The sequence below is a fragment of the Poecilia reticulata genome, chromosome 20, assembly GCF_904066995.2.
Source record: "Poecilia reticulata chromosome 20, P_reticulata-male-v2, whole genome shotgun sequence".
Lineage (NCBI taxonomy): Eukaryota > Metazoa > Chordata > Actinopteri > Cyprinodontiformes > Poeciliidae > Poecilia > Poecilia reticulata.
In genome coordinates, this window is record NC_088849.1 from 2,283,896 (window position 1) to 2,299,614 (window position 15,719).

The 15,719-nt window shown below is 39.3% G+C and overlaps 1 protein-coding gene and 1 long non-coding RNA gene across 2 annotated transcripts in view; both read left to right on the plus strand.

The window, feature by feature from the left end:
- The window catches only part of tgfbr1b (transforming growth factor, beta receptor 1 b), a 63,647-nt gene continuing 47,928 nt past the window's right edge, over positions 1-15,719 (plus strand). The window contains exon 1 of the mRNA XM_008438547.3: positions 1-132. Coding sequence (XP_008436769.1) covers positions 69-132 — 64 coding nt within the window. The 5' untranslated portion in view covers positions 1-68. The remainder of the gene's footprint in view (positions 133-15,719) is intronic.
- LOC145549327 (uncharacterized) lies at positions 139-14,163 on the plus strand. The gene is made up of 2 exons (XR_014085254.1): positions 139-11,979; positions 12,491-14,163. It is a non-coding gene; the product is annotated as an uncharacterized LOC145549327 (long non-coding RNA).

A 15,719-nucleotide genomic window follows, 5' to 3' on the forward strand; every position in this document is an offset into this window, starting at 1 on the left:
ATAGGCCCTAGCCATCCTCTGAGCTTAGAGAAGTTAGCAGACGGGTGCCAGTCTGGTCTGTAGCCACGATGGATGCAATAGCATACCTTCTGCTGGTCCTGCTGTTCGGGACAAGGTTACATGATATTGATGGTAAGACACATTCCGTAGAGATTTTGGAGCTGTTCGTCCCGCTTTAAAGTGTTCTTGTGGGTTTTGCTCTTGGCTGGAGAGCTCCGTTAGTAAAGCTTTTGTTGAAGAAGCCCGTAAAAAGCGGAGTGTATGCAACTAAGATGGCGCAGGGTCTGTGGCCAGCCCGCTGCCGCCAGTCTCAGGAATGTTTATTGTCTGGCTGATGGGGGGGAAACAAGCAGGGAGCTTTAATCAAACCCGGAGTTAAAAGACGTGTTGCTGTTGCGCTGTAGCTAAGCTGGCCGATGTCTGGACTCAGTTCGCCCACAAAGAGCGTTCGGGTCCGCTGTTCAGGGGAGTTGTCGGCAGTTTAGCTAACACAAAGTTGTCTGAATTTCTCATGTGACGTTTGATTCTGTGAGGTAGAAGTTTGTTATGGACTTTGTGGTCGGATCGTTGCTTCGGGTAGACATTTCAGCTCCAGATATTGCTCCCGAGACATGACTACCTGCGCACGCGCGCGCGTGTGTGTATAATTCAGTGAGAAGCGATTGTTTCTAACTTACCGTAGTTACTCATTTCACATCTCTTCATTTCACCCCACTGCGTTGTTGTGGATATTGCGGAAACCTTTGAGTGCTTTTTGATATTTGCTATTAAATAATTATTACTGTCTACACATGTATCATTTGTTACTGTTTAATACCCACCAGAGGGCTGATTTTCAGCAGGTCTCCATGTTCAGTTCGGCTCTGAGCTTATTAACCAGTGAGCTGAAGTTAGCTTCTGGTTGGGCTAAAGCAGGCGCGTCCAACTCATCTTCATTTTAAGCCATATCAAGGTATTTAATGTTCTCAGAGGACCTGCTATTACAGAATGTATTGATAAAACCCATTAACAAACTTAAAATGTTAATAAATACAAGTAATAGTGCGTGTTAAAATGAAATAATATGGAACTTTTTTCACATTGGTGTAATTTGACACTAATCAGATAAAAACTGTTTTGACTTGCTTGATTAATAATGTTTAAGCATATTGCTGTTTTCTTGAAGGTGACCCTGCATCTTTAGGTAAAATGCATAAGACTCTTTGAAATACACCTTTTGTGTTTTTACAGGATAGAGTATTGTTTCACACATCATGTTTTTGTTTGCAGAATATACTAGGCTTTGTTCTAAACCAGAATAAACAGTTGTTGTGTCCTAAAAAAAGCGATGAAACAAGCCAAGAATTTCCTGTCAGATGTTTACATCAGCACTCTGCAGATATGTTGGTTTAGTTTCACTGTAAGTATTGATCGTAGGATCCCAACTGGTGATCTCCTCCCAGTAGTACCTGCTGGTAATCCCAGTGAACACACACATTTTGGTAAGCGTTTGCTCTAATTTAGCTGGAAGAACATGGAGACTGTGAAAGGTCAGGTGTTATCTGGGTTATAGATGAGCAACATTTTATTTCTTTGGAGAAAAAATAAGTGTCTGCATTTCAATCTGGTCACATTCCAGTGGGTGCTTACACGCTGCTGAGTTTTCCCTTCTCCAGACCCAACATGTCTCATATGAACATGTATACAAAGAGACTGTCTAGATTTTCTCTAACTAATTTGGAGACCAACATGTTTCCTTTGTGTAGAGAGAGAGAGACGGTGCGGGCGAGGAAGCGTCGGCATGAATGGAGGGAGGGAGGTTTTCCATCAGCAAGCAGAACAATCTCAGTCGAAGCAACTGCTGGCTGACTCTTAAATTGATTTGTTGGTTCAATTTAGGGAGGAAGGGAAGGAATTCCTCGTCTTTGTTCAGCATCAGGACTATTATGGCAGGTTGGTGCGTGACAGCATGGAACTCGGCCATCTCCACCTGACTGGAGCCCAGCGTGCTGTCTCTGACGGGAACAGAGCCAAGAGATGCTGCCCTGATCTGAAGCATCAGATATCTGCTGGCTCTGCTGTCACGTTCTGCTCAGCACCACACCCTGCAGCAGCACCAGCACACACACACACACACACACACACACACACACACACACACACACACACACACACACGCTCATACAACATCGGTGGGATTCTCCACATGCTAACATAGACTGCTTCCAGAGCTACCAGAGAGGATCTGTTCCTGTAGATGTCCAGAGAATGACTCACGTCTGGCTTACTTCCTCTGTTTGCACCGTGTCATTACTTCATTCCTCTGCACAGCCAGCTCACTGCTGAGCTGCTGTCCTGGACCAGACGTCTGGACTCTGAAATGTTTTATCCTTTAAATCGTCTAAAATAGCAACACTCCATAAAAATAGTTTTCAACTACAGAGGGTTTGCAGGCCATGTGAGGATTCTTCACATCACCATGAATAAAAGTGAATCCGTTTTAGGAGCATGGAACACAAAACATGTACGGCAGTTATAAACCAATATTTTAGTAATTCAGTATTCTATCGATTATTCTTTTGATTAATCAAGTAATCGGCTAAAATTTTTTGGATGAAATAAAATATCGGTAAATCTAGCATAACGACAGTGTTACTATAGGCATCAGTTCAATTTTTCATATTTGAGCATCCCTAACAATTACTTTTCTGTAGTCTAGAAAATTAACAATAATGGCTCACTTCCTAAGTTAACCTGAAGAAAAGTCATACAAAAATCTGAAATTATATTCAGTTTAATAATAAAGAGGCAGGCCCAACAATGCGCTTAAAAAAATGTAAATTCTCCAGCTTTTAGTTTATGTATTCATCTTCAGTCAATTTAATAGATAAACTCTCACCTTGCCCAGCAATTTATAGCTCTTGTGTCCATATTAAAACCATGGTGCGCTAAATAATAAAACATAATTTAATGAAGCTTCGAGGTAGATATAATTTCCTCGAGAAATTTTAATAATCGAGGTACTCAAATCATTCGAGGAATCGCTACAGCCCTAAATACAAGCACACTCTAAAAGATCAATAAACTAATTTCTACAGAACATTTAACACTGGAACTCTAAGATATTTTAAATATTCAAAATACATAAACAGACTATAAATAAATAAAATAGACTGTGAAGTCTCTGTAAACAAACTTGCCCTATAAAATATACTGGCTATACTGCCAGGTAGGACTTTAGTGGAGAAAAACGTGCAAACTTACTGTGTGCTGAGTGTCAAATGTTTGTAGGATCTTTTGAAATTCTGGTTTATTAATTAGATTAAAGATTAAGCAACCTGTCTTGGTGCACACTGTTTCACTGTTTGTATTTAGTTGTTGATTAAACACCTCAGTGATTGTGGACTGTCAGTAAGACAGTGACAGCCCATGGTTTGAAGTTTTTTTCACCAAGCTGGTAAACCTCCATTGAATGATTACAGTTTAGGTACAGATGCATGTTTGTTGGGTTGCCATGTTTAGTTGCTACACTTTTACGACGGGTTCATTCAGTCGCGTTCGGCTTTTAAACCAGTGTTTCTCTGGCTTGCTCCTCCTCACCGGGCTTAATGCTGCACTCTGTACCGAACCATAAGCCTGGCAGGTAACTGATGCTTATTCGCTTATCCTTATGGACTCGGCACACAGGACCAGTGCCACTCCCTTTTCTCTCCACTTGCGACAGTGTCTTGTCCTAGATGTGCCCAGGCAAGCATGTAGATGTGCTTGCCTGGGCACATCTAGATGAAGAATGTTCAACTTTTGTTCACTTTCCCCGTGTTTACCCCCAATGAATTTCTGCTACCGTTTGCCACTCGTCTTACATTGAAATGGGTTTCAGTTTCCTTAGAGGTCTGAGTTTAGGATTTAAACAAATATGGAAAGAGTCCAAGATTATTACATTTCTGTTCCTTGTCTCATTCTTTTAGTCTTTCTGGGATTCTTTTTCCAACTGAGCTCAAAACAAAGTACTTTGGGCTGGTTGTTGCTATGGTTACAGGCATTTTTCAGATGTGATGAGTCTACTGCATGAGAAGAAGAAAACTTTTTGATGTGGTGATCAGTAATGTGATGCAGTGGCTCTTCTGTGCTCCTGGGACATTTAATCTGTCTCAGTGGGATTGTAGTCATGGTGCAGTTACACGGTTGTAGGTTTGATTGCAGCTTGCTCCTGTCACCTGTTGACATCTCTACATGTGACCTTATCTGACTGCATCATGTTTTAGTTGCTTCTGCTGGGAGACAACATTGCATGTGTTATGTGATTCTACCAAATGCTTGTAGCATTTTCCTTGTACAGGTCCTTCTCAAAAAATTAGCATGTTGTGATAAAGTTAATTGTTTTTCATAATGTAATGATAAAAATTTAACTGTCATATTTTAGATTCATTGCACACCAACTGAAATATTTCAGGTCTTTTATTGTTTTAATATTGATGATTTTGGCATACAGCTCATAAAAACCCAAAATCCCCGTCTCAAAAAATTTGCATATCTCATCAGACCAATAAAAGAAAAGTGTTTTACTACCAAAAAAGTCAACAAATAAATATGTTCAGTTATGCACTCGATACTTGGTCGGGAATCTTTCTGCAGAAATGACTGCTTCAGTGCGACATGGCATGGAGGCAATCAGCCTGTGGCCCTGCTGAGGTGTTATGGAGGCCCAGGATGCTTCGATAGCCTTAAGCTCATCCCGAGTTTTGGGTCTTGCGTCTCTCAACTTTCTCTTCACAATATCCCACAGATTCTCTATGAGGTTCAGGTCAGGAGAGTTGGCAGGCCAATTGAGTACAGTAATACCAGTGGTTTTGGCACTGTGAGCAGGTGCCAGGTCATGCTGAAGAATGAAATCTTCATCTCCATAAAGCTTTTCAGCAGATGGAAGCATGAAGTGCTCCAGAATCTCCTGATAGCTGCTGCATTGATCCTGCCCTTGATAAAACACAGTAGACCAACACCAGCAGCTGACATGGCTCCCCAGACCATCACTGACTGTGGGTACTTGACACTGGACTTATGGCATTTTGGCATTTCCTTCTCCCCAGTCTTCCTCCAGACTCTGGCACCTTGATTTCCAAATGACATGCAAAATTTGCTTTCGTCCGAAAAAAGTACTTTGGACCACTGAGCAACAGTCCAGTGCTGCTTCTCTGTAGCCCAGGTCAGACGCTTCTGCCGCCTTTTCTGGTTCAAAAGTGGCTTGACCTGGGGAATGCAGCACCTTTACCCATTTCCTGCATACCCCTGTGCACGGTGGCTCTGGATATTTCTACTCCAGACTCAGTCCACTGCTTCCGCAGGTCCTCCAAGGTCTGGAATCGGCTCTTCTCCACCATCTTCCTCAGGGTCCGGTCACCTCTTCTCGTTGTGCAGCGTTTTCTGCCACACTTTTTCCTTCCCATAGACTTCCCTTGATACAGCACTCTGCGAACAGCCTAGTCGTTCAGAAATTTCTTTCTGTGTCTTACCCTCTTGCTTGAGGGCATCAATGATGGCCTTCTGGACAGCTGTCAGGTCGGCAGTCTTACCCATGATTGTGGTTTTGAGTAATGAACCAGGCGGGGAGATTTTAAAAGCCTCAGGAATCTTTTGCAGGTGTTTAGAGTTACTTCCTTGATTCAAATGATCAGGTTAACTGCTCGTTCAGAGAACCGTTTCATGATAGGCTAATTTTTGAGACAGGGATTTTAGGTTTTTAATGAACTGTATACCAAAATCATCAGTATTAAAACAATAAAAGACCTGAAATATTCCAGTTGGTGTGCAATGAATCTAAAATATATGACAGTTTAATTTTTATCATTACACTATGGAAAATAATGAACTATATCACAATATGCTAATTTTTTGAGAAGGACCTGTGTGTGTGTGTGTGTGTGTGTGTGTGTGTGTGTGTGTGTGTGTGTGTGTGTGTGTGTGTGTGTGTGTGTGTGTGTGTGTGTGTGTGTGGGTCAGTGTCTCAGAGTGGAAGAATGTCAGGCATGTGGTGGGCGACCCCAGCTGCCTGTTGTCCAGGTGCAGGAACCACAACTAATTAGAAGGGTTTTCTAGATGCTAGTAGCTGCTGGATCCAAAGGGACAGATGCAGTAATGAAGCCCAGGAGTAAATGAATGTTTGAGCTCCACAGAGATGGTCTCTCTTTGTAAAAGTTCAGGTAAGTCTGCTCCTACAGCCTATTATTCTCATACTGGAAATTGGACACCTTCCATCAGATCGGATTACCTTAGAATGGTTTTACCTTGACTTAATTCAGGCTGAAGATAATTATTATTATGCTTTTTGTAGAAAGCATATGCCCATTTGCTGGGTGTGGTCATGGGAAGCTGACTAGCACCTGAGGTCAATCACACATGGCAACCACAGAGTTGCTAGGTGTGTTTCAGATCTCCTCCTCAGCTGATCAGTCAGTGTTAATCTGGACACAACTGGGTTTTAACCTATCAGTTGATGTTCAATAGAAAACATCCCTGGATCATGTGTGTTTCTGGTTGTCCAAACACTAGGAACTCTTGGAAGGAAATGACAGCATTGACTGCCAGTGTTCCCTTTGACAAACACCATCTTGAGTTAGCTTCATTGTTGACAGCAAAGTGTGAAACAGCTGGTATCTACTTCAGGGCCTTTAGTCAACCTGAACAAGAGGCTGACTGTGGAGGTCCTGCTGGGTGAAACAGACAACTGGGCTGAGGACAGAGGAGGACACAGTCGGAGACGCTGCAGCACCCAGTCAGTCTGGCTGAGCCACGACTTATTTGCCTCAAACATTCCCACCTGTGCTGCTCACATCCCACACTTCCTTCTCAATTCCGCCAACTTGTCTCTCTCTCTGTGTGTGTGTGTGTTCGTGTGCGCGCGTGTGTTCTTTAATTTCATTTGTCACTGACATGGATATTTGCATAGCATTTTAGAAATAATCTTTGAACATCCCAACAACCAGTCCTGTATCAGTTGGTATGATGAACCAACAAGATGCTGCTAATGATTGGCTCTGATTGGTCAGTTCTTAATGGAAGTTCTTCTCGAAGCATTCCATTTGAGGATTGACCTGGTAACAGAAACCAGATCTGGTTAACCTGGAGACTCTAGGACAGTGTTTTTCAACCTTTTTTGAGCGAAGGTACATTGTTTTAATTGAAAAAATCACGAGGCACACCACCAACCAAAAATGTAAACAAAGATACTCTGTAGCCGCCTATATTACATATATAGTCATTCTTATCAAAGTGTATTGAATAGGAATCAAATAAACACAAACTTTTTTTTTTATCATATTTACATTTCTTATTTCAAATTGCACTTAACATGTCCACTTCAGAAATACACCTTAAGACCACAACACTGTGGTCTTAAATTTAAAGAAGTTGTAGAAAACTTCAAAGTGTTTTACAAACTAATCCACAAGCATTCTTTTAGCCAGAATACAGAAAATAATTCTTATTCTGAAAGAAGCAATAATATTTGGGAAAGATTTTACTTCATATTCACTGTTACAATATGAAGAGTTGCATGTACAAAATATCTGTACATTTTACCCACCTAGTGTGAAACCTGTGCATGTTTGGATGAAAACAGATCTGATTTCCTGGCAGAAATTGAAGAAAGACAAAGCTCTTCCTCAACATCTCAGTCTCTGTTTTTAGTTTTTATAGTAACCAGGCTTGAGAAGCTCACTTCACACAGATATGTTGTGGGAAATGGACTCATGTTCTTTCTGACTACTGCTGAGCTTCACTGTCTTTTCCATCACTGTCGTCACAGTCTTGCTAGATTCAATGCTCTCACCGCTACCTGTAACATTCATGCATCACTAATTCTCTTGTTTTAATGTAAAATGCTGGGTGTAACAGAGACAACTGGACAACTGCTCTTACTGTCTAGTGGTAAGAAAATTACATGAGTACGCCGCTAGTCTCTACTACAGCAGACACTCAAAGATGGCATTATTTGCAGATAATTAATTCATTTTCAAAAAAGTCTTTTAAGACCAATTACCGTATTTTTCAGACTATAGAGTGCACCATACTATAAGCCGCTGGTATCTCTGCTGCTCTCAGTTTTCCACAAGAACCCAGCAGAGGGCTGCGTCCTAATAAATCTGCTGGATATAGGACGCAGCCCTCCGCCTCCAAAGCCGAACCATGGGTTCGTTAACGCCAAGCTTAAGTGCAGTGGCTTTTCCCTCCTGTACTGCCAGATCGATACTCCTCAACTTAAAATCTGCATCATATGAGTTTGAAAACATTTCTCTGTCGTGCCTGCTGCTAGCATGTGCTTGTTCTAAATGAAAATTAGTGCTTTCTTCTTTGATTTACAATTTTGACTTCGAATGATTCACTTCTGGCTACAGAGCCCCCTGGTGGTTGAAGGAAAAGCCACACCGGGCTGCACGGTTCAAAGCTTAGGAAAAAAGTAGCTGCTTATAGTCCGGAAAGTACGGTACCGTAGGTGAAATTAGATAATTTCCAAGGCACACCTGACGATCACTCACAGCACACTAGTGTGCCGCGGCACAGTGGTTGAAAAACACTGCTCTAGGACATGAGGTGGATGTTTTAAAGAGGCTGCCTGGAATTTGACCTTATTTGTTGAATCTTTTTTCTTTAAAAAGTACTAAGTTATGCAAGTGTGCGTGTGCGTGTGCGGGCTGGAGCAGCTGTCTATTCTTTAGGTCAGACTTCTGCATATTTATAAGAGCAGACAGATGCTCTGCCTTGTCCTCCCCAGGCTGGTCCGTCCGTCTGTCCATCCCTTTGTCCATTGGTCTCAGCTGTTTCTCTTGACAGGCTGGATTTGTGGTATTAAATAGTTTTCATAATGATTGGTTGGAACAATTGAAGCTCTGCAGGTACAGGAACGCCATATCCTTCGTCTGGACTTTTTAAAACCAGACTGACTGCTTTCTTGTCTGGCTCCTCATCTGCACTCTGCTCTAAATAAAGCAATGTGTGCGTGTGTGTGCGCGCATGGTTGTGAGTATGTATGTTATAAGGAACATTTGGTATATGTTGCTCATCTTTCATTCCAGTTTGGACATAGGAGGAAACAATTGAGCAGGGCAGATAGCAACCTTTCCGCTCCCCTAGTTGTTTCGGTGGGAGTGGGGGGTGAATGGGGTCATGTGTGTCTGTGGCTGTGGGTCCCCATTCTCAGCATAAATCGATCACATCTGGTACAGACAAAGGTCTGACCAGAATGGGCAGATGGGGGTTGGATGGGGTGTCATGACCTATGGAAATTTTCTGAGGTTCTAAAAGCAGGCTGGTGCAGAGAAATGTATTCTTTCTTTTGCACACATAGATACTCTCATTTGAACACAGTAATCACATGGGTGTGTGTGTGTGTGTGCGTGTGTGTGTGTGTGTGTGTGTGTGTGTGTGCATGTATGGGGTGCAGGGCACCGTATGCATGTCAAACTTTTAAATATGTTTCTCATTTATTTGCCTACATTTAGGCATCAGAATTAATAAAATTATCACGTTGGATTCATGATAAGATAATAGATTCAATTTAAGAACTGCAGTTTCATATATTTAATATGAATGTAACACTGGAAGTTTAACTGCAATTAGAGCCTCAGGAACTAACGGTATGGAAGTAAATTGCCTCTTTGAGGCCTTTTTTTTTAAATCAAACTCATGCAAAGGTTTTAATTGAAGAATTAAAATTTTTTCAAGATGCTTGTGAGACGTGCAAATTGATTAATTTGATCATGTGTGGAAGCAGCTAGAGGGTAAATTATTTTAATAAGGACTGTTGTAAACAATTATTTTAGTAATCAAGTAATCGAATAAAAATTTTGGTAAAGTAAGATATTTTTAAGTTTACCTGGACGCAAATTATTCAAAAATCTGAAATTGTATTACATTGAATAATAAAGCACACACCAAGTGTCACAAAGAGACTTCTAATAATTCAGCTTTTCATTTATGTCTTACTCTTCAGTCAGTTTAATAGACAAACTCTCACTTTGACATTTATAGTTTTGTGTCCATATGAGCGACATATCATTGGTGCCTTCGTCACACACAGAAACACAGCTGCCAACTATGTACTGCCACTCATGTTGCGACTGGGATGGTAGGAAATTTATTTTTCTAAGTTTTTCACAGGACACCTATTGGTCCTGTGAGAAACGATAAAAACCCAGACATTATCATCAATTAATGAAATCCCTTCGGACCGAACTTGAAGATTGGACGTCATCGTGCTAGCACTTATTCATCAACAAGTCATAGGCGGAAGTGAGAATGTGGCAAAATGCAAATAATCATACATCTGGAATAAGGTGGCTAAAACGTAAAATATATTTAAGTTTTGAGGCAGATAATTTGCCTTGAGGAATTTTAATAATCACAGTATTGTAATCATTTGAGATTGCTACAGCCCTACAAATTGTACTACCCAATGTTTTTCCTTTTATAAATAAAGTGGTACAGGTAAAAACAATCCTTTTTACATGTTGAGACATGATTTCTTGACATCCTTGTTCATCTAGAAGGGACAGAGCAGACTAGAGGAAGCAGAGAGTTCATGGTTTGCAGCAAGATGCTGCAGTTCAGTCTGTTGTTGAAAGCATTGTCTGTATCTGTATTTTGACAAACTTAAGTTGCATGAGGGACAGTTGTCTGAGCAAGTAGCATTGGATCACACAATAAGCTGTCATGACAAGGCTCAGCGTTCAGACAGACAGGAAGTGGCTGATTCAGAAAACCCAGACCAAACACACACGCACACACACACACACACACACACACACGCACTCACACAGCACACAAACATCCTTCGTTGCTGTTTGAAAGATTGCTCTGATGTGATGTGATGTGTTTAAGCCATGGCTCTGTATTGCTTATTATACATCTCCAGACTCAGTGGAATGTAACCGACAGCTAGTTCTACATTCCACATGTTGCAGAGTGTGTTCTGCAGTAAAATCTCAAATAACACAAGTGCAGTGAGCATTGAGTTTAGCATGTTTGTCACTCATTTCAGAAAGTGGCTCATATTTTGTATGAATGTATCCTACATAGAGTAAAATGTGTCAGTCTCTTAAGACCATAATTGTAACTGGGCCGCCTGGTATTTTTTTGATTTTATGGCTGTAAAATTCTCAAAAAATGTGCAATGAGTCTGAATTTTTGCTCTTTTTTCCAGAACAACCTCAGCTTTCAGTATTTGATAGTTATTTAACATTTCTGTTTATTAAAATTTGTGAACAAACAGTTTAAAGAGAGAAAAAAAGCAAAAATCTGAATTGAAATTTTCAGGTTTAATACTGAACAAAAACTTCCTGATGACAGGGGCAAACAATTTCAGATGAACAATTTCAACTTTCAACTATATTACATAAATGCAGAAAAAACTGTGAAGCCTGGCCTCCAATTTACATGTTTTTATGCCTGTTTTTTATTCAATTAATTCAGGCATTTTCATTTTTTGTGGTAGGCTCTAAAGCAGTTCCTCTCCAGCTGCAGACAGAATACCACTCTGGATCCATCCATACTTTATCTATCACACTTCAGGTTGAGAGGGTGCTGGTACCTGTCTCTAGTGGTCAAGAGCAAGAGACAGGGGACACACTGGACACTTCACTTGGCTGATTTGTTGTTTTTTCCCCTCACAATCTTTTGGCAGAAAAAAAGTGATTTTTTTTTTTTTTTTTTTGCCAAAATCACTTTAGGTAAAAATATTACTTAGGACATTATTTTTGGAAGACCATGATTTTATTTTCAGCATAATAAATATTTATTGCACAAATGGGGTATATGCCACAGACTTCCGTTTTAGCACTTCCGCATTTTTTTGCCACAGAATGGTTCCTGTGCATAGTATGTTAACAGTGGCTCCTCAGTAGCTGCAGGACTATTAACGATGCTTATATAATTATTCAGACGTCCTGAAATGCTCCAACAACAAAGGATTTAAGCTGGATGTGTCAAAACTTCACAATAACTTCGAAGGTAAGTTAATAAATCGTTTGTATTCATTGTAACTCCTCATATGTCTGACGTAGCTAAAACTGACAAAGCTTACAAAGATGCTATGTAAATGTTAAGTGTTTTGATTATCTGTGCAGGGTGCAAACTACATATATAGATGGATAAAGATATATATATAAACATATATAGATCTGTCAATATTGTGCCTAAGCTATCAGTCGAAGCTGAAGTTAGCTTCTGAATGTAGCATCTAATTCGGAAAATAGCTAAAGGGCGATTACTCTTAAATTTTCACTATCTTGAGCTTTTTTAATGTGTTGTATTTTAAAAACAACACCTAGACATTTCAAACCTAACTAGATTATTCTGTACTAACAGCAGAATAAATAAAACATTTGTGAAACCTAATTGATTTGTGAAATTTGTAAAATGTCAATAATAGATTCCAGAACGCATTAGATCTGAATGATTAATTTAGCATTATTTGTTATTTTAACTTTCCGTTTTCTTTCTTTTTTTATCTTTATTATAGTTGGAGTTGGACAGTTCTGTTTGGTGGCTTCCTGGAGGGAGAGATCAGCTGAGCTATTGTTGCTAACATCTTTTCTCCTGCTATTAACTTTTTTACTTTTCTTTAAATAGAAATACTTTCTATCAGTTACTCTTTTTCCATTTTGTATAAAGTATTTGTTTATTCAGTATTTTTTTATGTTTACCTTAATGCTTACCTGGTCAGTTGAGGTGGAAATGTACATCCTCTTGATTACTGACAAATGTCAGAACCACATGGACTGAGCTGGTTACATCAGATCAATCTGAATCTTTATTTCTCATTAAAACGACTTCTTGTCATTTTAAGACATTGTTTTAAAATGTAATCTTTATTCTGCTGAAACGATGACTGCATTCTTGCAATTAAAAATTCTTGTATCCTGATCTTAATGCTCCCTTATACAACTCACAGATGATTGAAATAAAGGCACTTTTTGAAAATATTTTGTGATTTTATTATAGAAATTGAGGACTAGAGGAATCAATTAAAATCAAATCTAGTATGAAAAAAAATCTTGTAAGTCATATCATCCAGCCTTATTAGTATATTAAATTATATGACTAACTACATATTACTTAATATTCACATTTCTTTGCTCGTATTACCTAAATGTGTTGCATTTTAACGACTCACTTGAATTTCTGATCTACATGCAAATACTTGATGTAATGTAAACACCTAGAAATGGGGGAAAAAAGGTTTGTGAAATGTAGAGTATTACAAATGAGATTCAATTTTATTGAATCTCATTCAATAAAATTGAATGAGATTCAATTTTATTATAGGTACAAACAGGATAGCAAAATGAACTATAATATACTTCCTAGCAGCTAATCAGACATCAGACTTGTTTTGCCTTTACTGGTGATGAAAACTCGTCACTCTGGAGGAGAGGAAGTCCAGCTCAGCCCCGTCCAGGATGACTGCAGGGTCAGGGTAGCCAACAAAGTCTGCAGGTAGATTTTTGCATATCTGGTGCTCCGGTTTCAAGATCATAGTTTGACCAAGTACTGTAAATAAAAAAAAGTTGGTCCACGTTGTGATGATCCGGCAGACCGTGGACTGATGGACGCTGTCAGCAGGTCCAGGTGCTTGGATCCAGTGGAAAGGTAATCCGCACAACGATCAAGGCTCAGAAACGCATCACGAGGTGTTACGATGCAAACCTGAAAAATTAAAAACAAACAAAAAACTAAAAAGCGTCCATATTTAGCTGCACAACGTAATCAAAACTAATAAATCCTCAGCTCTTTTTGAGAGTTTTGCTTGAAAATAAATTGACAATATCTCAGGAAATTAAATGTTTAAGTCAAATAGTTCCGGTATCACAAAGAAACTGCAAAAAATGTGTCAGAGTTGTAACAACACCGAAGTTACTGAGTAAGAGAGAACTAAAATACTACTTAGAAAATGCATGTTAAAATCTGAATACTCTTGAAAGTGTGCAGCTGAAATTAATTTAAACTACTAGCAGGCAAAGCACAGCGTTCGCCTAATATCTGCGCCAACAGTAATACAAAAAATTATGCATATAAGTGGCATTAGTTTATAAAAGTTGAGGCAAACCTAAATTTAAAAAACAAAAAGCAGCAGGAGGATGTAACTTCATAACCTGATTTTCTAAGCAGAATCTCAGAGGGAAAAAAAAGAAATTACGTTGTGTAAAGCAAGAACAGATTATAGCAGCCAAGTGGAAAAATTGACTAACGTGGATTATAATTATGAAACGGCAAAGGTAGATGTCATATTTTCGGGATTCTGGAAATACGTGATTTGTACCATTTGTTTTGTGGGTTTTTTATGTGGGTTGCTACCACTTAAATGGCTGTAAAGTGAAGATTTTGGACCTTAATCTGACTGACTACTTGTGTGGTTTGGATCAGGTTGAAGCGTTGCTGCTCTCGGCTGTTCTTAAATTACCATGCTCTGTATCGCTTCGACTGCATGTTAAATGTATTTTATATAATTGTACATAAAAAAAAAAGCTAAGGAGTTTCCTAAAAATAATTTCATACTCCGTATAACACAAACGCATCAACACACGTATTGACTTACCTTGTGCCGAATCGCTGCCTCTGTTCTCAGTCTGGTCCTGTAGCAATGGATTTCCTCCGGCATTATTTTACTCCAACAAATTATTCCAGTGAACGAAGCACATACAGCTCCCTTTTAACCTCCGTCTTCCCATTTCTGACGCTGGATCTTCAATATCCTCAAGCTTTGAAATAGCAGGCAGCTACAAACCGGGTGTTAGCTGTAGTGGCTAAGTTTTGGCTACAGTCCGCTGTCGCCTTGATATCAACAGGAAAATGGAAAAAACTAAGCACTGGATGGTACCGGCTAATTACAGGACACAACGGCACACCACAAAACTCGATTGTTGTACCAGTAGGTCGCAAATATTTTAAGTTTTGCGTCTTTTTCATAGTACAGATCTTGCAGCTTTGGCTAAAAACAATGGGAGCAAGCAGGACCGGGAACCAATCTATGTGGCATAAATTCAAACGGAAATACGTCACCACTTCTCGTGGCATATACCATAGACCTAATATAAGGATAGACGCCTCATGGACCGCTCTCGCCTATTGTCGCTGACGACAATAGGCGATAGGGCGGGCATCTTGGAGCGGTACACCACTCCACTCAGCTTATGTGTTTAGCAGGCACAATGACATATCAGCACATTTAATCGAACATAACACGGTTTTTTGTTCCTGGAAACCATATTCAAACATCTATCAAAGCTACATTTATAAACAATTGTATTTTTAAGTATGTTTTTAATATATAATTCAGCATATTTAAATATGCTTAGTGGCTATAACAATAGCATAGAAATGGAATATTCTGATATTGATGTATGATGAGCATATTAAGCACACAGCCGTTCATAATTTATTTAATAAATTATTTAGTAATATCAATACATATTTATATAGCTATACAAACGCAAATAAATAATGATCAATAATGGCACAAATAAATAATGATAATGATTAATACTGAATAATGTATGTATGTATGTATGTATGTATGTATGTATGTATGTATGTATGTATGTATGTATGTATGTATGTATGTATGTATGTGTGTATATGCATACATACAGATGTGTGCGTGTGTGTTTTTCAGCCGACGAGTTCTAGCTTCAGAGAGATTCAGCAGCTGAAATTGAGTCCAAAATCCGATATGAGATTCATCCGTGCTG